This window comes from Melospiza georgiana, chromosome 10 (assembly GCF_028018845.1).
Source record: "Melospiza georgiana isolate bMelGeo1 chromosome 10, bMelGeo1.pri, whole genome shotgun sequence".
In the NCBI taxonomy this organism is placed as follows: domain Eukaryota; kingdom Metazoa; phylum Chordata; class Aves; order Passeriformes; family Passerellidae; genus Melospiza; species Melospiza georgiana.
Window position 1 is genome coordinate 469,360 of NC_080439.1, and position 20,534 is coordinate 489,893.

Here is a 20,534-nt window from a genome sequence, read left to right on the forward strand (position 1 = left end):
TGTGTGCCCGCCAGGGGGCGCCAGGGGGCGGGGCTCCGGCCCTGGCCCCGCCCCGCCGCGCGCGTGACCTTGGCGAGGCGGCGCGCGCGCGGTGCCTCAGCGGCGGCGGCGAGATGCGAGCGGCGGGGCTGCGGCGGCTGCTGCTGCTGCTGCTGCTGCTGGCGGGGCTGGCGGCGGCACCGGGCGGCGGCGGCGCCGCGGCGGCGGAGCACGGCGGGCTGCCGGCGAAGAAGCTGCGTATGGCCTACGCCACCGGGCCGCTGCTCAAGTTTCAGATCTGGTGAGGGGCGCCCGCCAAGATGGCGGCGGCCAAAATGGCGGCGTCCGCCGGGCCGTCGCCTCTCCCTCCCTCGTTCCTTTTTCTTCCCTTCTTTTCCCTCAGCGCTGGCGCGGCCTCGCTCGCTCTTGTCCGTGGAGGGGCCTCCCCCAGGGCCAGGGGCCGCCTCGCCCCAGGCGACCTGTCGGGGTGCTCGGCCTTGTTGGAGCGTGGGAGGCGGCACCGGGCCGCGGGCGGCGGCTCTTTCAGTGGGTCCCGGTCTATGGCCACCCGCCATAAAATCGCGCTTTTCGGGCCCTTTAATGCCGTGTATGGCGTTGTGCTAGTGCGGGACTAGCGTTTGGGAGGAACCGATGTCTGTAATGTACTGTGTTGGTGCAGTGCCCGTATTGCAGTCGGTGCCTTGGGGCACCTTTGCACCATTCCGGCGGTGTTGCCGATGGTGTCAGCAGCTCCGAGCAGGTTCAGGCAGCCCCGGAGCAGCACGGAGCCCGTTGGCAGGGCGAAAAAAACTCCGCAGGCCCGGAGCACTCGTCACTCCGGTTCCCGGCCGCCGGGGTGCGCAGGGCCCGGTGGAGGCCGGCGCCGAGCCTGGGCGGGCCCTGCGGCTCCTCGAGGCACCGCAGAAACGCTCAGCGGAAAGTGCCGCGTTCGGGGTCTTCGGCGGTTTACCGCAGTTTTATAGAGGCGGCTGCCGAAAGGCGAGGCGGAGGACAGCTCGGGAATATTTAATATTTAACTCCTGCACTTCCCGTGTCGTGCTGACATAGATGGCGCTGGGAGAGACATTGCCTGTCTGGACAGTCCCAGAGAGGGATTCAGACGGCTCTATGTGAAGACTTTTTCAGCACAGAGCAAGGGATTGCTTACATTGACTTCCTAAATTAATCGTAACTTAACAGATTTTTACAGGGAAAGCGAGTGATTTGATGCTTAAGTGGGTATTTCCAGAGCTCTGTGTCTGCTGGGATGTGGAGCAAATCAGTGTCACACCCAGGGTTTACCTGTTGGGATTTGTGATGTGTAATTTCACTGCAGATGAGGTTTTCTCTGAGCCATAAAAAATGTGAGTTCTGTTTTAGCTTGGCGGGGTTCTGCGGAGGGTGAGTGCTGCTGAGCAGCGCGGCCCTGGAGCTGAGGTGACGGTGCTGTCTGTGTTCAGTGTCTCCTGAGGCTACAGGCGGGTGTTTGAGGAGTACATGCGGGTCATCAGCCAGCGGTACCCAGACATCCGAATCGAAGGGGAGAACTACCTTCCTCAACCTATCTATAGGTGAGCGTGTGCCTCCTACTGTGTGCTCTCTGTCTGCTTTCCACTGCTAAACACATGCACTTACACTGAAATAATACTGAAAATGTCATCTTGAGGGGATTTTCTACTGCGATTGCATACAGGGATGCTTGTATGATTTTCTTGTATGTGATTTTCTGCCTTCCAGGTAGCTGCCTTAGTTTTCCATACAAGTATCACTATCCATATATCTGTATGATGAGGCCTGTCATATCCAACCTAAAATAAATTACATAAGTTGTTTTTGAAATAGTGAATTTTCCTAGCTTTTCTTCATGCTGTATCTGGACATAAATTCAGTTTGTTGCTCAGGCTTATGCACTTAGTGACAAATGCCTGTAATGGATTCAAGGACACAGAGGAAGGGAAAGTTCAGTGTTAACATCTGAATCAGGGAGAGCTCACCTCAGGTTAGGGGCTGCCGGAATGGCCTTTGCTGCAGCTGTGGGGGGAAAGCCCAAAGAAATTCAGAAGGTGGCAGAACAGTGTCATTCCTGTTACTTAAAGCAGTGTGCCCACGCTGGAGAGTGATGCCATAGTTACTGGGTGGCTCCTGGAGCGCTCGTTGGCCTGATTTCTGGCAGGGTTGTGGTGGTGGGAGGCTGCGGGGCGCAGTGCCTCCGTGTGGGCTGGCTCTGGGGAGTTGCACATCACTGGGAAATGCTCCACAGGAAGGGTGCTCGTCAGTGTAATATGGAACAGCTTTAGAAACTGAATCTGTTATCCAGGCATAAAGGCAAAGTCCTATTTGAAGTTTGAAGTCTGCTGAGGAGCAAAAGAATCTCTCTGTGGTTTACAGGAAGGTAGCTTTCTGGGGGGCTGTGCAGAAGCAGGGCCTTATTGGAGGTGTTGTTATGTCTGTTGCTTTTTTGTTTTGTTGGTTTGACTTGGTTTGGGTTTTTTTTACAGTGAGATAAACCTTGGAAAGTTTTGTACTTCCCTGAAACATTTGATTGTACTGTCTCCTAGTGATGTGAATTACAGTTGTGTGTGGTGAAGTAGGAACTGAACCTTTCAGTCACTGGTGTGTGTTGTCTCCAACAGGCACATAGCATCCTTCCTGTCTGTCTTCAAACTAGTATTAATTGGCTTAATCATCGTTGGCAAGGACCCGTTTGCTTTCTTTGGCATGCAAGCTCCAAGCATCTGGCAGTGGGGCCAGGAAAACAAGGTAAAGGACATACTTCTTTTAATCTGAAAAAGCAGCTTCAAAGTTACTTCATGAGGGTGCACTCTGGGTCCCTCAGTTCTGACTGATTTACCTTTCATATGCTGCAGCCTTATGGTAGAATAATTCTTACCAGTTGTGCTTTATGCTTTTGACAAAGCCAGATGTGCTTCTGTGATCTCTTTCCAGGCTGCTGCTACTGTAGAGGGGCAGCTGAGGTTAAAGTGCTGACAAAGACAATAAAAGAGTTCTTTATTTTTTAGGGCTCAAGAAGAACATTTCAAGCCAATATTGTTGATGTTAAAATTACCATTTCCCTTCTCTATTGTCTCATAATGGTTTTGCAGTTGATGCTTCCATCAGACTCCTGATAGATTAGGCAGCAATTAGAAGGGCGTTAGAGAAATGAAGTTGAAATGTTGTGGGTGTTTTTGGAGAGCAGACTGGCATGACGTTGTGGGAGAATATTCCCATGCGTCAGTACTGATGATGCCAGTGGATTCAGTGTTTTGTACTCTGATTTAGAGTAATCTTGTTCTAGATTTATTCCACTAAACTAAACTAATTTACAGACCTTCATGCTGAGCTGCCCAGTGCCCCGGGTCTTTCACTGGCCAGTTTGTATGCCCAGAAGCTGTAATATTTCCATTTGAATTAAATGGGCCAACTGCGTGCCTGGCTGCAGTGCGTGGCTGCTGTCCCTGTGCCAGGTTGTGTGAGTGTGCCTGTGAACTGGAAAAGGAAATTAGAGAGATGCTGTTGGTGAGGGAGGAGCTGCACTGCTGAAGATGCTGTCCTTTCCTCCTTAGTCACCCATGCACAGAGAAAATTCCAGATGAAGGCTTGGAGGTGTGCAGGAGGGTCCTATGCACGTGACTTGCCTTGCTCTGCTGTTTGTGGCTGGGCCCTGGGCTCTGTGATCTGGAGATTGCTGTGACAGTGACAGGCTGTGTCTGGGGACAGTGGAGTTCCCGTGTCACTCTGCCAGCCCCCTGCAGCTGCCTGTGCTGGGTCCAGAGGGGTGCAGAGGGCTGTGAGTTGGCTGGGGTTGGAGCTGGCTTGGTGCTTTTCTGGGGAAGGCAAGGTGCAGTTTGTAAAAGGAGGAAGGGGAGGTGTCTGTAGATGGGAACATTCCTTGAGCAATGACACAGGGAGTTCAGAGGCAGCTGTGGACAACAGCAGGTGTGCCTGACATGGCTGAGGTCTGTGTGGGTCTCTTCCCTTCCAGGTGTACGCCTGCATGATGGTCTTCTTCCTGAGCAACATGATTGAGAACCAGTGTATGTCCACTGGGGCTTTTGAAATCACTTTGAATGGTGAGCTGAGACTTTGTTTGAGGGGTGTCACATATGTGAGGGCTGTGGGGTGTGGAGAATGAGGCATGATGTCAATAAATTTGTCCCAAATGTGATATGTGGAAATTGCCATCCATTTGGATCTTCAGGTGTTGCCTATCAGAATAAATAATGAAAATCATAGAAGTCTTATAAAGCAATTTATACACATGTCAGATATTCTAGAACAGGTCTGTAAAAACTTTCTCAGAGGGATATTTGGTGCCTTGAAATAACTGTGTTATATTCTTTCTTTGTGTGTGATGGGCATTAAATAAGAAACCATCAGCTAGGGGCATATACTTTCCAATTAGACGCTTTTCCTGTCTGTTCTGCAGCATGCTTTAGCTTTGGAATCCTAAAGAATCCATTACTATTGCCGGATTATCAGTACTGATGGACAACAGTACTGATTTTTCAGGTAGAGGGGAACATCAGTGGATGTTCTGCACCTCTCCATCAATATGATACACTTCTGAATGGAAGCATTAGACACTCTGCTCTCCTAGTTGGGCTAGGATTCAGCATAGCCAGAGGTTGGAAGCATTGTTGATTCAGATGCTTTCCTCAACATAGATCAGTACCAGCTCAGAGAGTTTCCTGGCGCTTTTCAATTCCGTGTTTACAGCAGCTCTGCCTGTTTTCTGGTGCTCCCAGTGTAATGGTGTTTCTCTCCCGTGTGTGTTCTGCACTAGATGTCCCAGTGTGGTCTAAGCTGGAGTCTGGCCACCTCCCCTCCATGCAGCAGCTTGTACAGATCCTTGATAACGAGATGAAGCTCAATGTGCACATGGAGTCAATGCCCCATCATCGATCATAGCCCCATCAATCAGCACTGAAACTTCTCGTAAGTCTCCTCCAGTCTCCTCCAGTGCGTTTGCCCACATAAGACGGGCACACTGGAGACTGGATTTTAGGATTGTGTGTTTGTTCAGTTAAATGTTTTCCTGGAGAACCAGCTCCCATGATGTTAAACTGCCACATGTGGTGTCACAGAGGCTGTTTGGGTGGGAGGTTTTGGGATGTGGCTCATTCTGCCTGTCTCAGAGCAGGAAGCTGGCATTCCATGAGGCAGGAGAATGTGTGTTACTACAGGCAGAAAGCCTCATGTCAGTGAAACTGTGGTGCAGGCCTAATGTCAGTGAAACTGCTTTGTGCGTTACAATAGCCTTTGTCCTGGGGCTTGAGGTTTCCCTGGCTTTTAACCCAGTTGAATTCCAGAGCCTTGGGGAACAGGATGCTGTCTATTCCTTGCTTAACCCTGGAGAGCAGAACAATGTCATGCTCTGGTGTCCTGCCCTGTTCCTCTGCAAAAGCTGCACGGCTTTTGGTAGCGTGGAGTTCACATCCTGTAGGTACTTTATGACCAAGTACTTGCACGTCCCTGTGTCACCTGTGGCTTTCAAAATGCATGGCTTACGATTCCCCATCCTGGGGCTGGCTCAGTGCAGGTGTGCTGCTGTGCTGCAGGGCTCTTGCTGCAGGACCGTAACCCAGGTGTCTCTCCACAGGCATTGGGTGGTGGTTCCCGGGCCACGTGGTGCAGACCCATGAAGGCCTGCACTGAAGACAGCTGCTGTTGGTGCAGGCTGGATGCCTCTCTTGCAGCCACGTTGTGCCTCCTGGACAAACACTCAATGAGCCCTGTTTCAGTGCTGGCCAGTCCACACTGCACAGCCACGAGTGCAATAATACTGTATAGTTTTTTTAAGACTTCATTCGACCAGTTCATAGATCAGCAATGCAGGCATTACTAATGGTAACTTATTTTATATTCATGTTTCACACTATGGCAGATTGAGTTGATACCTAATTTTTCCTTGGAAAAAGAGAAGTTTGTTTAATCTGTTGTATTTTATATGAATTTATGTTCTTTTTGTAGTTTAAAATGAAGTTATAGGAGTGTCTGATATTGTCCTAAACTGTTGAGTAATTGATAGCTGTCTATCAAATCTCTTTAATGTGGTTAAAACAGGTTTGTATATTTTTCAAAATCTATGGCAGAGTCGAACAGTGCATTATATACTGAATTATATAAGCAAAATTATATGCAGAATTGTTACATCACTTGGTGACTTCAGTGAAAATTAAGATCAGCTGCTCTTTAATCATGTGGACCAGCTCCAGCAGTTCTTCCTTGGCCATTTGAGAGATGAGCTGGGCCATCCTGCTGTCCTGAACAGAACCCAAGAACATTAATTGAAATAAAGAGTTCCCATTTCCTGTGTGAAGTACCTTGTTTGTCACCGATGGACATTCTTGGAACTGCAATGGAAAAACTGCATAAAAAGCCAACTTTCCAAAGTTACTGACCTTGTATTTGTCCTGTGTAAGCCCCTAAGAACCTCCAGTGTGGGGAGGGGCACATGGGGCATGGTCTTATCCTTCAGGCACCTGCCACAGTTGAGGTGTGGCCTCCCTGGGGGAAGCTGGCCAGGTGAACCCCTAGTTTCAAAGGCAGCTCTGAGAGGCTGACTGGGGCACCATGAGCCTCTGAACACCCACTGACAGCTCTGTGTTTGCAGTGCTTGAAGCAGAGCCCGTCCCAGGCTGCAGCTGGTGCTCCCTGGGCCAAGCATAGGTGATTGCTTTGGGCACTCTGAGGGCATTTGTCGCTCTCTGCGCAGGGAACCACCTTGCCTTGTACCTGCAGCTGGCTGAGCTGCCGTGGGCACCAGCAACACCTGGGGCTTCCTGCTGACGCCACCTTCTTGTCAGGAGTGGCAGAGCAGTACCCGTGTGGCTGTGCCTTTGTGCCTTCCCGAGGGCTGAGGTGAGTGCTCAGCTGGGCTGCAGACAGAAGGGAGCCTGCTCAGGAGCAGTGCACTGCTGCGGAGCACGGGGTTGCCTGAGCAAAGCCCTCCCGTGCCTCCATGACCAAGGTGCTGTCAGTGCGGGCTGGTACCGCCTGCCCTGAGCAAGACCCATTTGGGGCTGTGTGGATCAGCCCTGGACTGCCCTTTGCTCTGCACCAGGGCACGCAGGGCTGGAGGAGAAACCTTGCTGAGCACATGCAGGTGCCACAGTGTCAGGGACACCTTACACCACACACACACTGGTCAGAACTACTGGGCATTTACTATCGCCTTGATGGAGTTGGCCAGCTCATCACTTATGTCAGCAGTCACGCTGAGCTCCAGGATCTTCACAGCCTGGCTGATGAGGTACATGGGAGGCTGCATTTTGTTCCACTGCTCACTGGAGGGGAAGGTGAGGCAGCCCCGCATCCTGTCGAAGAGCTGCAGGATCTTCACGCGGAAGGCAAGCAGCAGCAGCTCATCCTCACCCAGCCGGGCTGGAGGAGGCAGCTGGCTGTCAGTGCTGACCTGCAGAACAGAGGACACGTGTCAGCAGAGCCACCCGAGCTGGGCATGGGACTTCCGTCTCCAGCAGACAAACCTGTCCCTGGGACAGGAGCCTGCGGAGGAAAGGAGCTGCTGTGCACCCTGCCCACATGGATCATAGAGTCAGGGTGACCTTGGGGATGTTGCCAGGCATCTGCCTGGGAGTGGAGTCCCACACTGTGGCCCCTTGCAGAGAGCTGAGGCTGGCAAGTGTCCCATCTCCATAGGAGTGGCAGGAATATGTGCATCTCCACAGCTTTCTTTTTGGGGACGGAGCATGGGACAACATAGGGAGCATCCGCCACAGGATAAGCACAGAGGGAGGGGAGCTTCCCTGGCTGCCCCGCTCCCGCTGGGGGGAGTGGCTCAGCACAGGAACAATTACCTGCACTTTGGTTCCCATGTTGAGTTTTGCTTGTCGCCCCATGGCGAGGAAGGAGACGAAGATCTTGTCCTGGGCCAGGATCCTGACCCCCACGTAGTGGTTCAGTGAGATGAAAATGGGGCTCAGTGGGACCTGGGGCTCTGGTAACAAGTTTGGCCACATCCACCTTCTTACCCTGTTGCCTGCTTGGTCCAAATACTGCCCACCCTGCATACTCATATTTATCCTAAAGAAAGGGAAATGGAAGGTCTGAACCCTGTAAGCTCTTGTGGCAGAAGGTCTCTTATTCCTCTGAGGGATGGGACAGAGGCACAGCAGGGGCAGGGTCTGTTCCCCACCTCTCAAGGCACAGCTGGGTGGCCTTGCTGCTCTGGGGGCACCTGAAGCAGGGCCTATGAGCTGCTGAATTTGTCTATTTTTGGATACTGTTAAAAATAGCCTTTATGGCCTTTGGGATGTCAATGCACAGAGGAGACAGCAAAGCTGCTGAACGCACCACTCATCTCCGGAAGGGTAATAGCATGTGCTCCTGCCATCAGACTGAAACAGTGCTCGGATTTTGGCTGTCCTTGGCTCGTCTTCCTGTACTATGCACATCAGCTGGTCGGTGGCTTGTGCAATGATGATGGCCAGGTTTCCAGATGGATAGCTGCTGCTAGGTAAGGTGTTTGTAACGCCCTGCTTTGCTTGGTTGCTCTGTTATTACACACTAAATACTTCTGGGTACTACTTTGGAGTGTAAAAACTGATATATTACCCAGAGCACGGTGTTAAAAGTGTGGGCTGGGTCTTGGAAACTAGTGCTCATTGGAGCTGGCTGTTCTTTGAAACCTCAGCCCGGGAGCTGTGTCAAGTTTCACTGCTGCTGCTCCTCAGAGCAAGTGGGATCAATGAGCTGGGTTGTAATAAAGCGGACTGGGACACACTTAAATTAGCAACAGCCCTGGACTAAGGCAGGCAAGTGAACCCTGTAAAGGATACAATAACTGCGATGTTCCGTCTGGGAGCATGGTAAGGAATTTCTTTCCATTTTTGTAGTACTTCTGCACCAGTTTACCCTTCCCCACCTAAGATTGGAAGGATAAAACGGATGAGAGCAGTCTGGCACAGCTGCCCTGTGAAAATGGGCACTGCCAGGCTCTGCCAGCGCTGACATGTCCAGGGTGCTTCCGTCGCTGTCGGCCGCAGGTACCTGCCTTCTTCCCCAGAAGACTGAATTCGTAGCAGAGGACGCTGCGGGACGCGGGCTTCTTGTCGTGCTTGGGCTCTTTCTTGGACTCAGGCTCCTCTTCGGGCTGGGACTTGGGCTCGTTCTCCAGCTCGGCCTCGTTCTCCAGCTCAGGCTCCTCCTCAGGCCAAAGCTCCAGCTCAGACTCCTCCTCGGGCTGGGGCTCTTCCTCAAGCTCCTCCTCGGGCCGGGGTTCCAGTTCAGGTTTCTCCTTAGGCTGGGATTCCAGTTCAGGCTCCTCCTTGGGCTGGGATTCTAGTTCAGGCATCTCGTCGGGCCAGGGCTCGAGTTCGAGCTTGTGCTTGTCCTTGGCCCAGGGCTCGGGTTCGAGCTTGTGCTTCTCCTTGGCCCAGGGCTCGTGCTTGGCTGCGCTTGCAGGAGGCGCTGGTGTCCTGCCTTTGGGAGACGTGCGTTCCTGGGAAGGCTTGTAGGAAGCGGATCCAGCTTGCTGTAACCCTGCAGGGCATAGGGAGGGCCTCTGTGCAGCAGAGAGGGTCGGCAGCGCCCACCGCGGGGCTGCCCGACATCGCTGCTGTAACTGGGGGAGTGGGAGTTCCTGGCTGAAACACTCCCTCCTCACAGTCTGTCTCGGGCTATTTTCTAACAAGAGCAGTCCAAAGTGCTCAGCTATTTCAGAGCACAGGATTATGATAAAAGATAGCATTTTTTTCAGTTACATATATACACACACATTTGTGTAAAGAGCAACTTTTTGGGATAACATTTGGCTCCACACACTGGAACTGACCATTTGAGATCCCAGTGCTGCAGAAGCCTCACTGCCCTGCCATCCTCTCTGAAAACATGCCCATATTGAAAATCTGGTTCACCTGTCAAAACTCCTCTATCCAAAGGATGCTCAGTCATCTACAGCCTGGGCTAGGAATTGGTGGAATAACCACCTGATCAGGCAAAATATGGGCAAGACTCATTTTGGCAGTTCCTATTTCCTAAGGGCTTGGCTTTGCCAGCTTAGCCTCTCAGGTCAGGTTCTGTGCATCTCAGCTGGAAACATCACAGATACATACTGAAAATCATGACAAACTCTGTGCAAAGATGTGCCTCCTCTTGTGCTCATGTATGAGGGATGATTTGTATCTAATTTACTGAGATTGCATGTCTGACAATGAATGAACGTGTCACTGTATAAAATACCCCAGCTGGAAACCAGCAATTCCACTGAATGCACTGTTGAGATAAATAGACAAATCCATAAGGAAATACCAGCTCACCTTTAGTGGCACTCAGCCTTAAAGACTGGTCAGCCAACTCTCTAGCCAGGTGTCTCTTCTGCTGCCTGGAAAATAGAAGTGTTGTTGACACCTCATGTATCATGTTTAGAAAGCTGCAAGTAGTGGATACCCCTGCTTTAGGAACACAATTTCTGAATCTTTCTCCCTGCTCACAATTCCAAGTAATAAGCAGCAGAATGTCACCAAAATACTCATACCTCAACAGAAAGGAATTGTGCCCACACAGATTCCAGTGAACAGACTGCCACTGCAGTGAAGGAAGGAGAGCTGAATATTGTAATGGGGTTTGGATCAGTATTTCATGTGAAAGAGAAGGACATATGCCACAAGAGCAAGAAAACAGCTCATCTCCAAGAATATTTTCACTATTGCGTAGCTTCCTATGAATCTGACAGTGGCTTGGTGTGTGCTCTGTACATAGTAGGAGGCACTTGCACCCTCAGACTGTGAAGGATTTTTGAGGAGACCAACAGTTTACTTCCAGGTGTACTGGTTTAGTTTTCCTTTTCCTTAGGGAAAAGGAAAACTAAACTAGTACACCTGTGGCTTAGACTTTCCCTGGAGGCTTAAACTCTTGCACAAGCTTTGGGTCTCCTGCTAAACAGCCTGAGAACTTGCAGGGTTCTTGTGTGTGCCTCTGGAAACTGTAATCCAAACACAGTTTATAGATCAAAACAGAAATACAAACACCAGCTTTATTTCAGAGGTGGAAGCTACACCCAAATACTGTCCCTTCCCACAGCTGTGGAGATTTTGGTTCTACCTGTCTCTAGATAGTTCATCTGTCAGGATTGGAATTAACATTTCACTCAGCACATGCCTTGCCACCTCCTTGTGCAGCCTGGCAATAGAGGAGCCAGGAGGGACCAGAGAGAATCAGGACTGGTGCCTAAAGCAAAGGTTTTTTTTCTTTTGTTCCTCTCCCTGCGGTTTCTTAACGCTCTTTTCCCCCTCAAACTCCCTGTTGTTCATTACACAGACCTGATCCCCAGTCCTCCCAGTACCTCTGGCTGTCTTGCTCCTTTGACAGCAGCAGGTTGGCTTCAGCGCTGAGGGATTCCTGGGTGCTGACAGCTCTGGGAAGGCTGCTGGCATCCTCGAGCCTCTTCTTCTCCTTCATGATGAACTCATAGAGCTCCCGGCTGCGCTTGCAGCAGAATTTCTAGAGGTGAGAGAGCAGAGCCGTGAGCGTGGCTGTTCCACAGCAAACCCCTGCTCATCCTCCCTGCCAGCTTACGTCCTCCTGGTCTTCGGAGAGAGGCACATCCTGGGAGAAGGGGAACGGCCTCAGCAGGTTGCCACAGTACTCGCAGGTTGGCTCAGCATCCTCCTCTGCCTGCAGCGATGGTGAAACGATGAGGGGCACCAGCCCCCAGATCCCCGGTTAGCACGGTGAAAGTGAAACACATGTGACAAAGCACCTAAGGGCACTCACAACAGATCCACGTCTGGGATATCTTGGAATGACTCAAAACATTAGGTTCAGGAAACCACCAAAGAGAATAGCAGATGTGTTATAAATAAATCAATAAATGCCCCCAAACAAAGGGAATGATTGGTATTTGTGAGTTCTGCTCCTTCCCAGGGAAGCTGAGAGCACAGAACACTGGAGCTGAGGATTTGAGTGCATTACAGAGAGAAAAACTCCAGTTGTGGGAGTTTCTGAGGAAGCACCAGCAGACTTGGTGATACAGAGCTGGTCACATCTGACCAGATGCAAACCAGGCTGACAGCAGGTTGTGCTTTGAGGATGAGTACTGATGTCCTGAAACAAAATTGCTCCCCACCTCATGCTTTGAGTTAACTCTTTGGTAACTTTGCTCTGCTGCGGGGAACTCTGTGCCCTGCTTGTATTAGGTGGCTGTATCTATTTATATACATTTTTTGTCTGATTTAGACAAAATATTCTGCTGGGAAATTCTCAACAGAGGATGCAGCGGGGGTGGGTGCATAGCCTCTTGCTGCCCAGGCTGTTTCAACAGCCTCGCAGAAGAAAAAGCTGTCATGAAGGGGCTCCTTTGCGGGCTCGGCAAAGGGCGTCGGTTCCCTGTTTTCCACGTGGAACCGTGTGCATGAAGCAGCGAGGAGCGCCCACTCCAACTGACCTCGTGGTGTACGTTTGCCTCCGAGGACTCGGGTCTGTAGGCCAGGAGGGTGGGCAGGACCGTGGGGGGGGGGGGTCGGCTGCGGGCCGGCCGGGGGTGTCTCGGGGGGTGTCTCGCACTGCGGCTCTGCCAGGGGCTCTGCGCCCTCCTCGGGGGCCGGGGACCAGCGGGGCCCGCCCGCCGCATCGTCCGCCCGTCCGCTGGGCTCCGCGGCCCGGCCCGGCCCGTCCATGCCCGGCCCGCTGCGCCGCCGTCTCCAGGGCGACGCCGGGGGCGCGGGGCACGCCGGGACCGCGCGGGGCGGCTCCGCCCCAGCCCCGCCCCAGCCCGGCCCCGCCCCAGCCCGGCCCCAGCCCCGCCCCAGCCCCGGCCCCGGCCCCGGCCCCGCCCGGTACCCGGCTCTGGCCGGGCCGCCGCTGCCCCGCGGCGCTGCTCCTCCGGGCGGCAGCTGCGGCTGCTCCGTGCCCCGTGCCCGCCTCGGCGGGGCTGCGGGCGCTGTGCCGGCCGCACCGCCCGGGGGCCACGGCCGGGAGCGGAGCCGGGGCAGCTCTCACGGGGCAGCCGGAGGCCCGTGGTGCTGGTGGGGCCCGTGGTGCTGGCGGGGCCCGTGGTGCTGGTGGGGCCCGTGGTGCTGGCTGGGCTCTTGGTGCTGGTGGGGCCCTTGGTGCTGGCTGGGCTCTTGGTGCTGGCGGGGCCCGTGGTGCTGGTGGGGGCCGTGGTGCTGGCTGGGCTCTTGGTGCTGGTGGGGCCCGTGGTGCTGGCGGGGCCCTTGGTGCTGGCGGGGCCCTTGGTGCTGGCGGAGCCCGAGCCGCCGCGCTCGGTCCCGGTCCCGCCGTCCCGGCGCAGCTGGGAGCCGGACTGGGGGTGACACGCGATACCAAACCCGGCGTGACTGCCTGTTCGGACACGACCTGTCTGCACCTGGAACACCTGCCCGAGTGGATTTCTTACACCTGTGTCACACGCTTGTCACACATCTTCCCGATCTCTCCCGTAGGACTTGGCGCTGTCGAACCTCTCCAAGGAATCTGCACATAGAGCTCGGAGAATAAAAGAGAGAAAACCGTCTTGCACAAACCCAGCCAGGTTTGGATTCCCCTCGGGAGAGCAGGTGTGTGCTACCTTACCTGTGCTGTCGGTAAGAATTCGCAATGTCTTACTAGCACGTGAGTTCCACAACGGAGAAGTCAGTTTCACGTACGTTTCAGACAGAAAGAGCATGTTGAGGTGCAGCCAGTGTCTCGGTGGCTCACCTGGTGTCGAGAACTCCCCATAGCACTGCGACATCACTTCCATGCTCCCGACAGCAGAGGGCCGGCAGCACGGCCGGGGCAGGCCCTCGAGGTGAGCTGTGCTCGTTCTAAACTCATCAGTCCCTGGACAGGCGCATTTTAATTTCTGTCTGAAGTGGAAATAGTTTCTAGGGAGAACTCTAGATCCACAGCAGGTGCTCCTGGTGGGCTGGAGAGCAGCCAAGGGGCTGCAGGGCACCTGGCTGGGGCTCTGCCCGGCATGCAGGTCTGTCTGCTGCGAGCTCTGTCTGGATGTGCTTCACCCTCCCTTTCCAGTCTGAGGGCTTGAGAGGGGTCAGCTCTGTTCAGAGAACCAGGCAGGCCTCAATAACCTCAATGTCTTGAGGAACTTTTACTTGGCAAGTCGTATCAGCTGCCTTGGGAAGAAAACTTGAAACCTGAGGGAATCCTGAAACGAATGTCACTTGTCTGCTCAATGACCTGAACTGGAAACACCTCTCTTCTTGGCAGTGCCAGCTGAGGTATTCCTTATCCTAAACTCAATTTCAGTCAGAAAAGACACAAGGTGATGGGTTTATTTTGTGTGGGTTTTTTTGAAGTGAAATCTAACAAGAGTTTGCCACTTCTTCAGAACTGAGTGGTCTGGACAGACCTAATGATAACATGTGTTAACTTATCTAATGTGGATTATAGGTAACACTGGAGTAATTAATCCTGCTGTATTCAAAGACACACTCCGGAATTCTGCTTTATGCAAAAATCCTCTCATGTCCCAGCTGTCAGTAAGAAAACAACCTTCCGCTACAAGTTTTGCTGAATTACAGAAAAGTTAATCAAATCCTTAGGAATTCTTGCTTGATGAATCCTGATGAAAGCACAGGTGGTAACAGGTGTTGGAACCATGGCATGACTTTGATCCTGCTTATGCAGGAGGCAATTAGTTCACCAGGCCAGAGTTCTGCCAGAGCACAGTGTGAGACCAGGTGTAGAATCTTTAATTGTTGGTGTTCAGTGCCTAGAGAGTAAATCCTTGGGAGGTTTTTTCCATAGCTACTTGCAAGTTCTTGCAGCCAGACTGAGCTTCCCTTCACTGAGGCTAAACTTGTCCTTGTGCACTTTTCTGAGGGCTGGTGAAGGCTGCTATGGGCTTGGACATAGAGCTCTCCCAGGAAGAACAGTCAGGACTGGTTTTCCTCGTTTGTATTGTATTTATTCACACCGAGTCCCTGCCATTTTCCACTCCTGTGAGGCTTCCCCTGGCAGTGTCACCCCGTGGCTCACTGCCTGCTCCAAAGGGCACACGCAGGGACGAGCTCTGGCACAGCCTACGGGAGCTGCAGTTTGCTGTCAGTGACCCCGTGGCAGAGCTGGGAGCTGCAGGCAGAGTCAGCTGTGGTGCCAGCACGGTGCCAGGGGCAAGGACCCCTCCAGGAGAGCCAGCCCATGCCAGGGGATGCCAGCTGATCCAGCACGGCCGAGCCCGCGGCGTAACCGCGGAGCAGCTGCCGCGCACTCGTGGGTTAGCACAGCTCCCCGGCGCAGGTTTTGCAAAATATTTATTGCAAAATAAAAGAAATATGGCAACAAAACTTAAATACCAAATGACAAGACACTGGCCATAAAGCTGTTGCTATATTATGAATCTTTTACAATAATCAATAGTAGAATGTGTCCCAGGGCAGCTGCACATGGACAGCCCTGTGTCTCTGGCTCCATCCATCTGCAGTCTGTGGGACTTGTGCCTCCTGCTTGCACCTGTACCTAGCCTGATCCCCCTAAAGCAGACAGGAGCCAGCAATTCCATGTGAAATGTACCATGCCATACCCCAGCCCCTTCTCTCCTTTTTCCTGTTGAAGCCACCACCACAGCTGACCCAGTGCCCTTCCCTTCCGTAAGGTAGCAGGGAATGGAGAAACATTGCTGAAGTACCTACTGTTCCCCCCACGGCTTCTCCTGTGAGAGGTTCCTTGGATTTCTTTCCTTTCTCACCTATCAGGAAAGGACAGGCAGCCAGGGAGGATTGTGAGCAGCCAGGGATCAGGTTAGGAATGCTAAAGCCTGAAAGAATTAAGTCTGGCCAGGGGCATCAAGGGCAACAAGCAAAACAACCTCTATAGGTACGCCGGTGATAAAAGGAAGACTCGGGAGAACGTGGACCCTCTAAGGAAGGAAATGGGAGCCCCATTTCCCTGGGATGTGGAGAGGGCTGAGGTACTCAGCCATGTTTCTGACTCAGCCTTCGTGGCAAGCTGCTCCAGCCACTCTGCCCAAGTCACAGGAGGCAAAGGCAGAGAGTGGGAGAACAAAGAACTGCCCGCAGCAGGGGAGGAGTGGGGTCGAGGAGGTCGAAGGGACCTGAAGGTGCACAAGTCCATGGGACCTAATGAGAAGCACCTGCAGGTTCAGAGGGACTGGTGGAGGAAGTGGCTTGGCCACTATCATCCATCGTGTTTGAGAAGTTGAGGCAGTCCAGAGGAGTTCCCACTGACTTCGAAAGGGGAAACATAACCCTCTTTTGTTAGAAAGAGGAAAAAGGAAGATCCAGAGCTACAGGTGGTCAGGTCTCACCTCAGTGCCTGGAAAGAGATTGGAGCATATCCTCCTGGAAGCTATGCTAAGGCACATGGAAAACAAGGAGGTGATTGGTGATAGCCAACGTGGCTTCACTAAGGGTAAATCATGAGAACTTAGAGCTCCTTCCAGTGCCTAAAGGTGCTAAAAGAGAGCTGGAGAGGGACTTTGGACAAGGGCCTGGAGTGACAGGACAAGGGGGACTGGCTTCCCACTGCCAGCGGATAGGGCGAGATGGGATATTGGGAAGGAATTGTTCCCTGGCAGGGTGGGCAGGCCCTGGCACAGGTGCCCAGAGCAGCTGGGGCTGCCCCTGAATCCCAGGCAGTGCCCAAGGCCAGGCTGGACAGGGCTGGGAGCAGCCTGGGACAGTGGAAGGTGTCCCTGCCCATGACAGGGGGATTGGAACAGATGATAGTCTCTTCCAAACCAAACCCTCTTGTGATACTAAAGCCTTTTCTTAAAGCTCACCAGCATCACAGGGAGTCTGTACTGCTGATGAAAAGGCTTATAGGTGTGCTCCAAACAGGAGCCTCTTAAGCCATATATCCAATGGAAGCACTCTTCACATAAAATATAATTAAATTATAAAAAGTAACTGTGTGTGTAATCTTCCTAAGGCACCCAAGAATTTTAAAAGACCTTGTCCTGCTCACATTACTTACAGCACACTCTTGTTCCTCTTCTGCCCAAAGTTGCAACCGTTGGCTAGTCAGAAACCTTAGCATACAAGATGACGCAGCTGAACAGCGTAAAAAACAGGAACCAAAACCAAACCCCAGTGAAGCACTACCTCCAGCCAGCTCGAGTCTGCCAGCAATGCATCACGGGCAACACATAGAAATGGTCACGTTGATGCCGAGGTTTCCGTTGTCAGCAAAGAGGTGCGCGGTGGCCGTATCAAAAACGAGGCAGTTGCTGTTGCGGATGGCCACGAGCACGCCGTCGTGGATGGAGCAGGGAGACGCCTCCCAGGTCAGCCGGTGGCAGCTGCCGTGCAGCTCCAGTCTGTACTGAAAGTTCTCTGCCTGCTTGCGGGTGCCAATGAGCAGCACGGTGGCAAAAAACTGCTGGTGACCTTCGCACTTCTCCTGTTTCTTCAGCACCAGCATGAAGTGGTGACCAAAGCACGACTGCATCATCACCCAGTCCACTGCCCCTGGCAGGTTAATGTCTGTGGCAAGGAAAATGATGTCTTCTCCCTGAAGGGTGGTAATGCTTTTGTGGGCATGCATGAGGTGGGACATCACGGCTTCCAAGGATCCCTCCCAGTCACAGGAGGTACCGGGGCACGGGCAGGAGTAGGGACGGTACTCACAGATGGCTTCATGTTTTGGCTTTTCTGTGTGGTGGAGGGTCAGGGAGCAGCCTGTTGTGGCATACTGGAAAGAGACCAAACACAAGCCGTCAGGAAAGGCACCAGCACTGGTATGCGCTGCTCCCACCCGTCAGCTGCAAACACAGGTGATCAACCAGAGCTCCTGTGCTCATTGCAAATATTACATTACTTGTACGGAGCCCTGGATTCAAGCTGAGCTTTACTTAGTTTTAGTTTCCACTTAAAATGGATTCTTCTTGTCTTTTGTGGTTGTTTTTTCCTAACGCAAGCACTTAGATAAAATGGGCTGTATGGCTGAGTTGTATTTAGATCTGCTGCTGCAGTTAGACCTGATCCGTCCAGATCACCTGGAGAGGTCCTGGCTTGGATATTCCTTTTCTTTAAAGGAACAGAGGATTCTAGTTTCAACAACTGGGGTGGTGGGTGAGTGTCCTCTGCAGGGGGATGTGGGGGGTGGTCTGGGGATATGGATGTGGGGGTGATGCCTGGGGGTTTTCGGCAGGGGTGCAGGGATCAGGGTGATGCCTGGGGGTTTTCAGCAGGGGTGCAGGGATCGGGGTGATGCTTGAGGGTTTTCGGCAGGGGTGCAGGGATCGGGGTGATGCTTGAGGGTTTTCGGCAGGAGTGTAGGGATCGGCGTGATGCTTGAGGGTTTTCGGCAGGGGTGCAGGGATCGGGGGTGGTCCGGGCCCGTCCCCCTACCCAGCCGCTCATCCTTACCTTGCACGGGAAGAGGACAGCCGAGGCCACCTTCTCCATGGCCAGGTTCCTGATGTTGGGGGTGAGGGAGCCCCGGCAGGTGGGACAGAGGCTCAGCTGCTGCCGGCATTGCTTGCACACCAGGTGCCCGGCCTGGCACTGCAGGATGGGCGGCAGGACATAGTCGAAGCAGATGGGGCACTCGAAGAGCGAGGTCAGCTCCTGCTGCTGCTGCTGCTGCTGCTGCTGGGGGGGAGGAAGAGGAGGAGGAGGGGGAGGCGGCGGAGAAGCCCCGCCGGTCCCCGGCAGGACGGCGGCAGGGGACGGGGCGTGCTGCTGCTGCTTTCCGCAAGGCTTGCTAGGGCCGGGGCCGGCGGAGGACGGGCGGCTCATCGCGCCTCGCCACCGCCGCCACCATCGGGCCGCGCTGGGGACGGGGCGGAGGCGGCGGCTCAGGAGGAGGAGGAGGAGGAGGAGGAGGATGGACGGGGCGGCGCTGGGCGAGCGGCGGCTGCGCGCGGCCCCCGCCCCGCTCCCGGCGTGCCCCGCGCGGGCCCGCCCCGGACTGCCGGCGCTGCGCGGGAGCGTCCCCTCAGCGGGACCGTGTCCCTGTACCGGCACCGTGTCCTTGTACCGGCACCGTGTCCCCTCAGCGGGACCGTGTCCCTGTACCGGCACCGTGTCCCTGTACCGGCACCGTGTCCCCTCAGCGGCACCGTGTCCTGTCAGCCCCTCACCGGGACCGTGTCCCTTTACCCGCACCGTGTCCCTGTACCGGCACCGTGTCGCCTCAGCGGCACCGTGTCCCTGTACCGGCACCGTGTCCCCTCAGCGGGACCGTGTCCCTGTACCGGCATCGTGTCCCTTTACCCGCACCGTGTCCCTTTAGCGGCACCGTGTCCTGTCAGCCCCTCACCGGGACCGTGTCCCTTTAGCGGCACCGTGTCCTGTCAGCCCCTCACTGGGACCGTGCCCCTTTACCCGCACCGTGTCCCTGTACCGGCACCGTGTCCTGTCAGCCCCTCAGCGGCACCGTGTCCCTGTACCCGCACCGTGTCCCTGTACCGGCACCGTGTCCCTGTACCGGCACCGTGTCCCCTCAGCGGCACCGTGTCCCTGTACCGGCACCGTGTCCCCTCAGCGGCACCGTGTCCCTGTACCGGCACCGTGTCCCCTTAGCGGCACCGTGTCCCCTCAGCGGCACCGGGTCCCTTTACCCGCACCGTGTCCCCGTACCGGCACCGTGTCCCCTCAGCAGCACCGTGTCCCTGTACCGGCACCGTGTCCCCTCAGCGGCACCGTGTCCCTGTACCGGCACCGTGTCCCCTCAGCGGCACCGTGTCCCTTTAGCGGCATCGTGTCCCCTCAGCGGCACCGTGTCCCTGTACCGGCACCGTGTCCCCTCAGCGGCACCGTGTCCCTTTAGCGGCATCGTGTCCCCTCAGCGGCACCGTGTCCCCTCAGCGGCACCGGGTCCCTTTACCGGCACCGTGTCCCTATACCAGCACTGTGTCTCCTCAGCGGCACCGTGTCCCTTTATCGGCACCGTGACCCCTCAGCGGCACCGTGTCCCTGTACCGGCACCGTGTCCTGTCAGCCCCTCAGCGGCACCGTGTCCCTTTACCGGCACCGTGCCCTGCCAGCCCCTCACCGGGAGCGTGCCCCATAGCGGAACTGCCCGCCCTCAGCGGGCCCGTGCCCCTCGCCGGGCCCGTGCATGCCCCGCGGCCCTGGCCCCTGTCCCTGTGCGGCGGGAGCTGCGGATGCCCGCGGCCCCGCAGCGCGATCTCAGACCCCGCGTCTGTTGTAACCAGCATCTCCTCATCCTGGCCCAGCATAATCTCGGGCCGGGTGCCGCGGCTTCTTTTTGGTTTTTGTAAAATTCAATAAATTGGAACCAAGTTTCTGGATCACTTGCAGAAGGTTTATTGTTCTCAATTGTTGTTAGCAACACAGTAAGGGTGTGACTTACAGGTCGTTCTGGAGTGATGACAATGAAAAAGGAAGTGGACAGTGGTTTCTGTCAGCTAGAAGCAATATGCCCTGCCCATGCTTGCCAGGTGAACGTAGGGTGCCAGGATTTGGCAAAGGCAGTAAAATCACTGAATCACAGAACCCCAGAGCAGTTTGGGTTGAAAAAGCCCTCTAAGACCCAGTAAGTTCAACCACTACCCCAGCACTGCCAAGGCCACCACTAAACATGTTCCCAAATCACACATCTGCACAGCTTTTGAGTCCCTCCAGGGATGGAGACTCCACCACTGCCACGGCATCTTTGCCAGCGCT

The 20,534-nt window shown here is 54.4% G+C and overlaps 3 protein-coding genes across 3 annotated transcripts; 1 reads left to right on the forward strand and 2 right to left on the reverse strand.

Annotated features, from left to right (window-relative positions):
- Window positions 1-113: 113 nt before the first annotated feature.
- SELENOT (selenoprotein T) lies at window positions 114-6,301 on the forward strand. The gene is made up of 6 exons (XM_058031497.1): window positions 114-280; window positions 1,440-1,550; window positions 2,613-2,739; window positions 3,965-4,052; window positions 4,766-4,917; window positions 5,582-6,301. Exons 1-5 carry the CDS (start codon window positions 114-116, stop codon window positions 4,888-4,890), a joined length of 618 nt encoding a protein of 205 aa, XP_057887480.1. The 3' UTR covers window positions 4,891-4,917; window positions 5,582-6,301.
- An 823-nt stretch (window positions 6,302-7,124) lies between these two features.
- On the reverse strand, window positions 7,125-12,617 carry ERICH6 (glutamate rich 6). Its single transcript, XM_058031316.1, is given in 10 exon segments — window positions 7,125-7,396; window positions 7,800-8,025; window positions 8,296-8,448; window positions 8,781-8,866; window positions 8,996-9,483; window positions 10,260-10,324; window positions 11,285-11,442; window positions 11,518-11,616; window positions 12,386-12,457; window positions 12,459-12,617. Coding segments are annotated over 10 exon segments (1,767 nt in total). The 3' UTR covers window positions 7,125-7,135.
- A 2,555-nt stretch (window positions 12,618-15,172) lies between these two features.
- On the reverse strand, window positions 15,173-18,687 carry SIAH2 (siah E3 ubiquitin protein ligase 2). Its single transcript, XM_058031032.1, has 2 exons — window positions 18,270-18,687; window positions 15,173-17,592 (listed from the first exon to the last, which is right to left on the reverse strand). The coding sequence occupies exons 1-2, from the start codon at window positions 18,639-18,641 to the stop codon at window positions 17,035-17,037; spliced, it is 930 nt and encodes a 309-aa protein (XP_057887015.1). The 5' UTR covers window positions 18,642-18,687; the 3' UTR covers window positions 15,173-17,034.
- Window positions 18,688-20,534: the final 1,847 nt, after the last annotated feature.

What these genes read in the sequence shown, in the direction of transcription:
- SIAH2 (XM_058031032.1), bottom strand. Translation starts at nt 18,641, where the DNA reads ATGAGCCGCCCGTCCTCCGCCGGCCCCGGCCCTAGCAAGCCTTGCGGA. An exon ending in CTGTCCTCTTCCCGTGCAAG is followed by an intron (nt 17,593 to 18,269) that starts GTAAGGATGAGC and finishes GTCTCTTTCCAG; the next exon opens with TATGCCACAACAGGCTGCTC.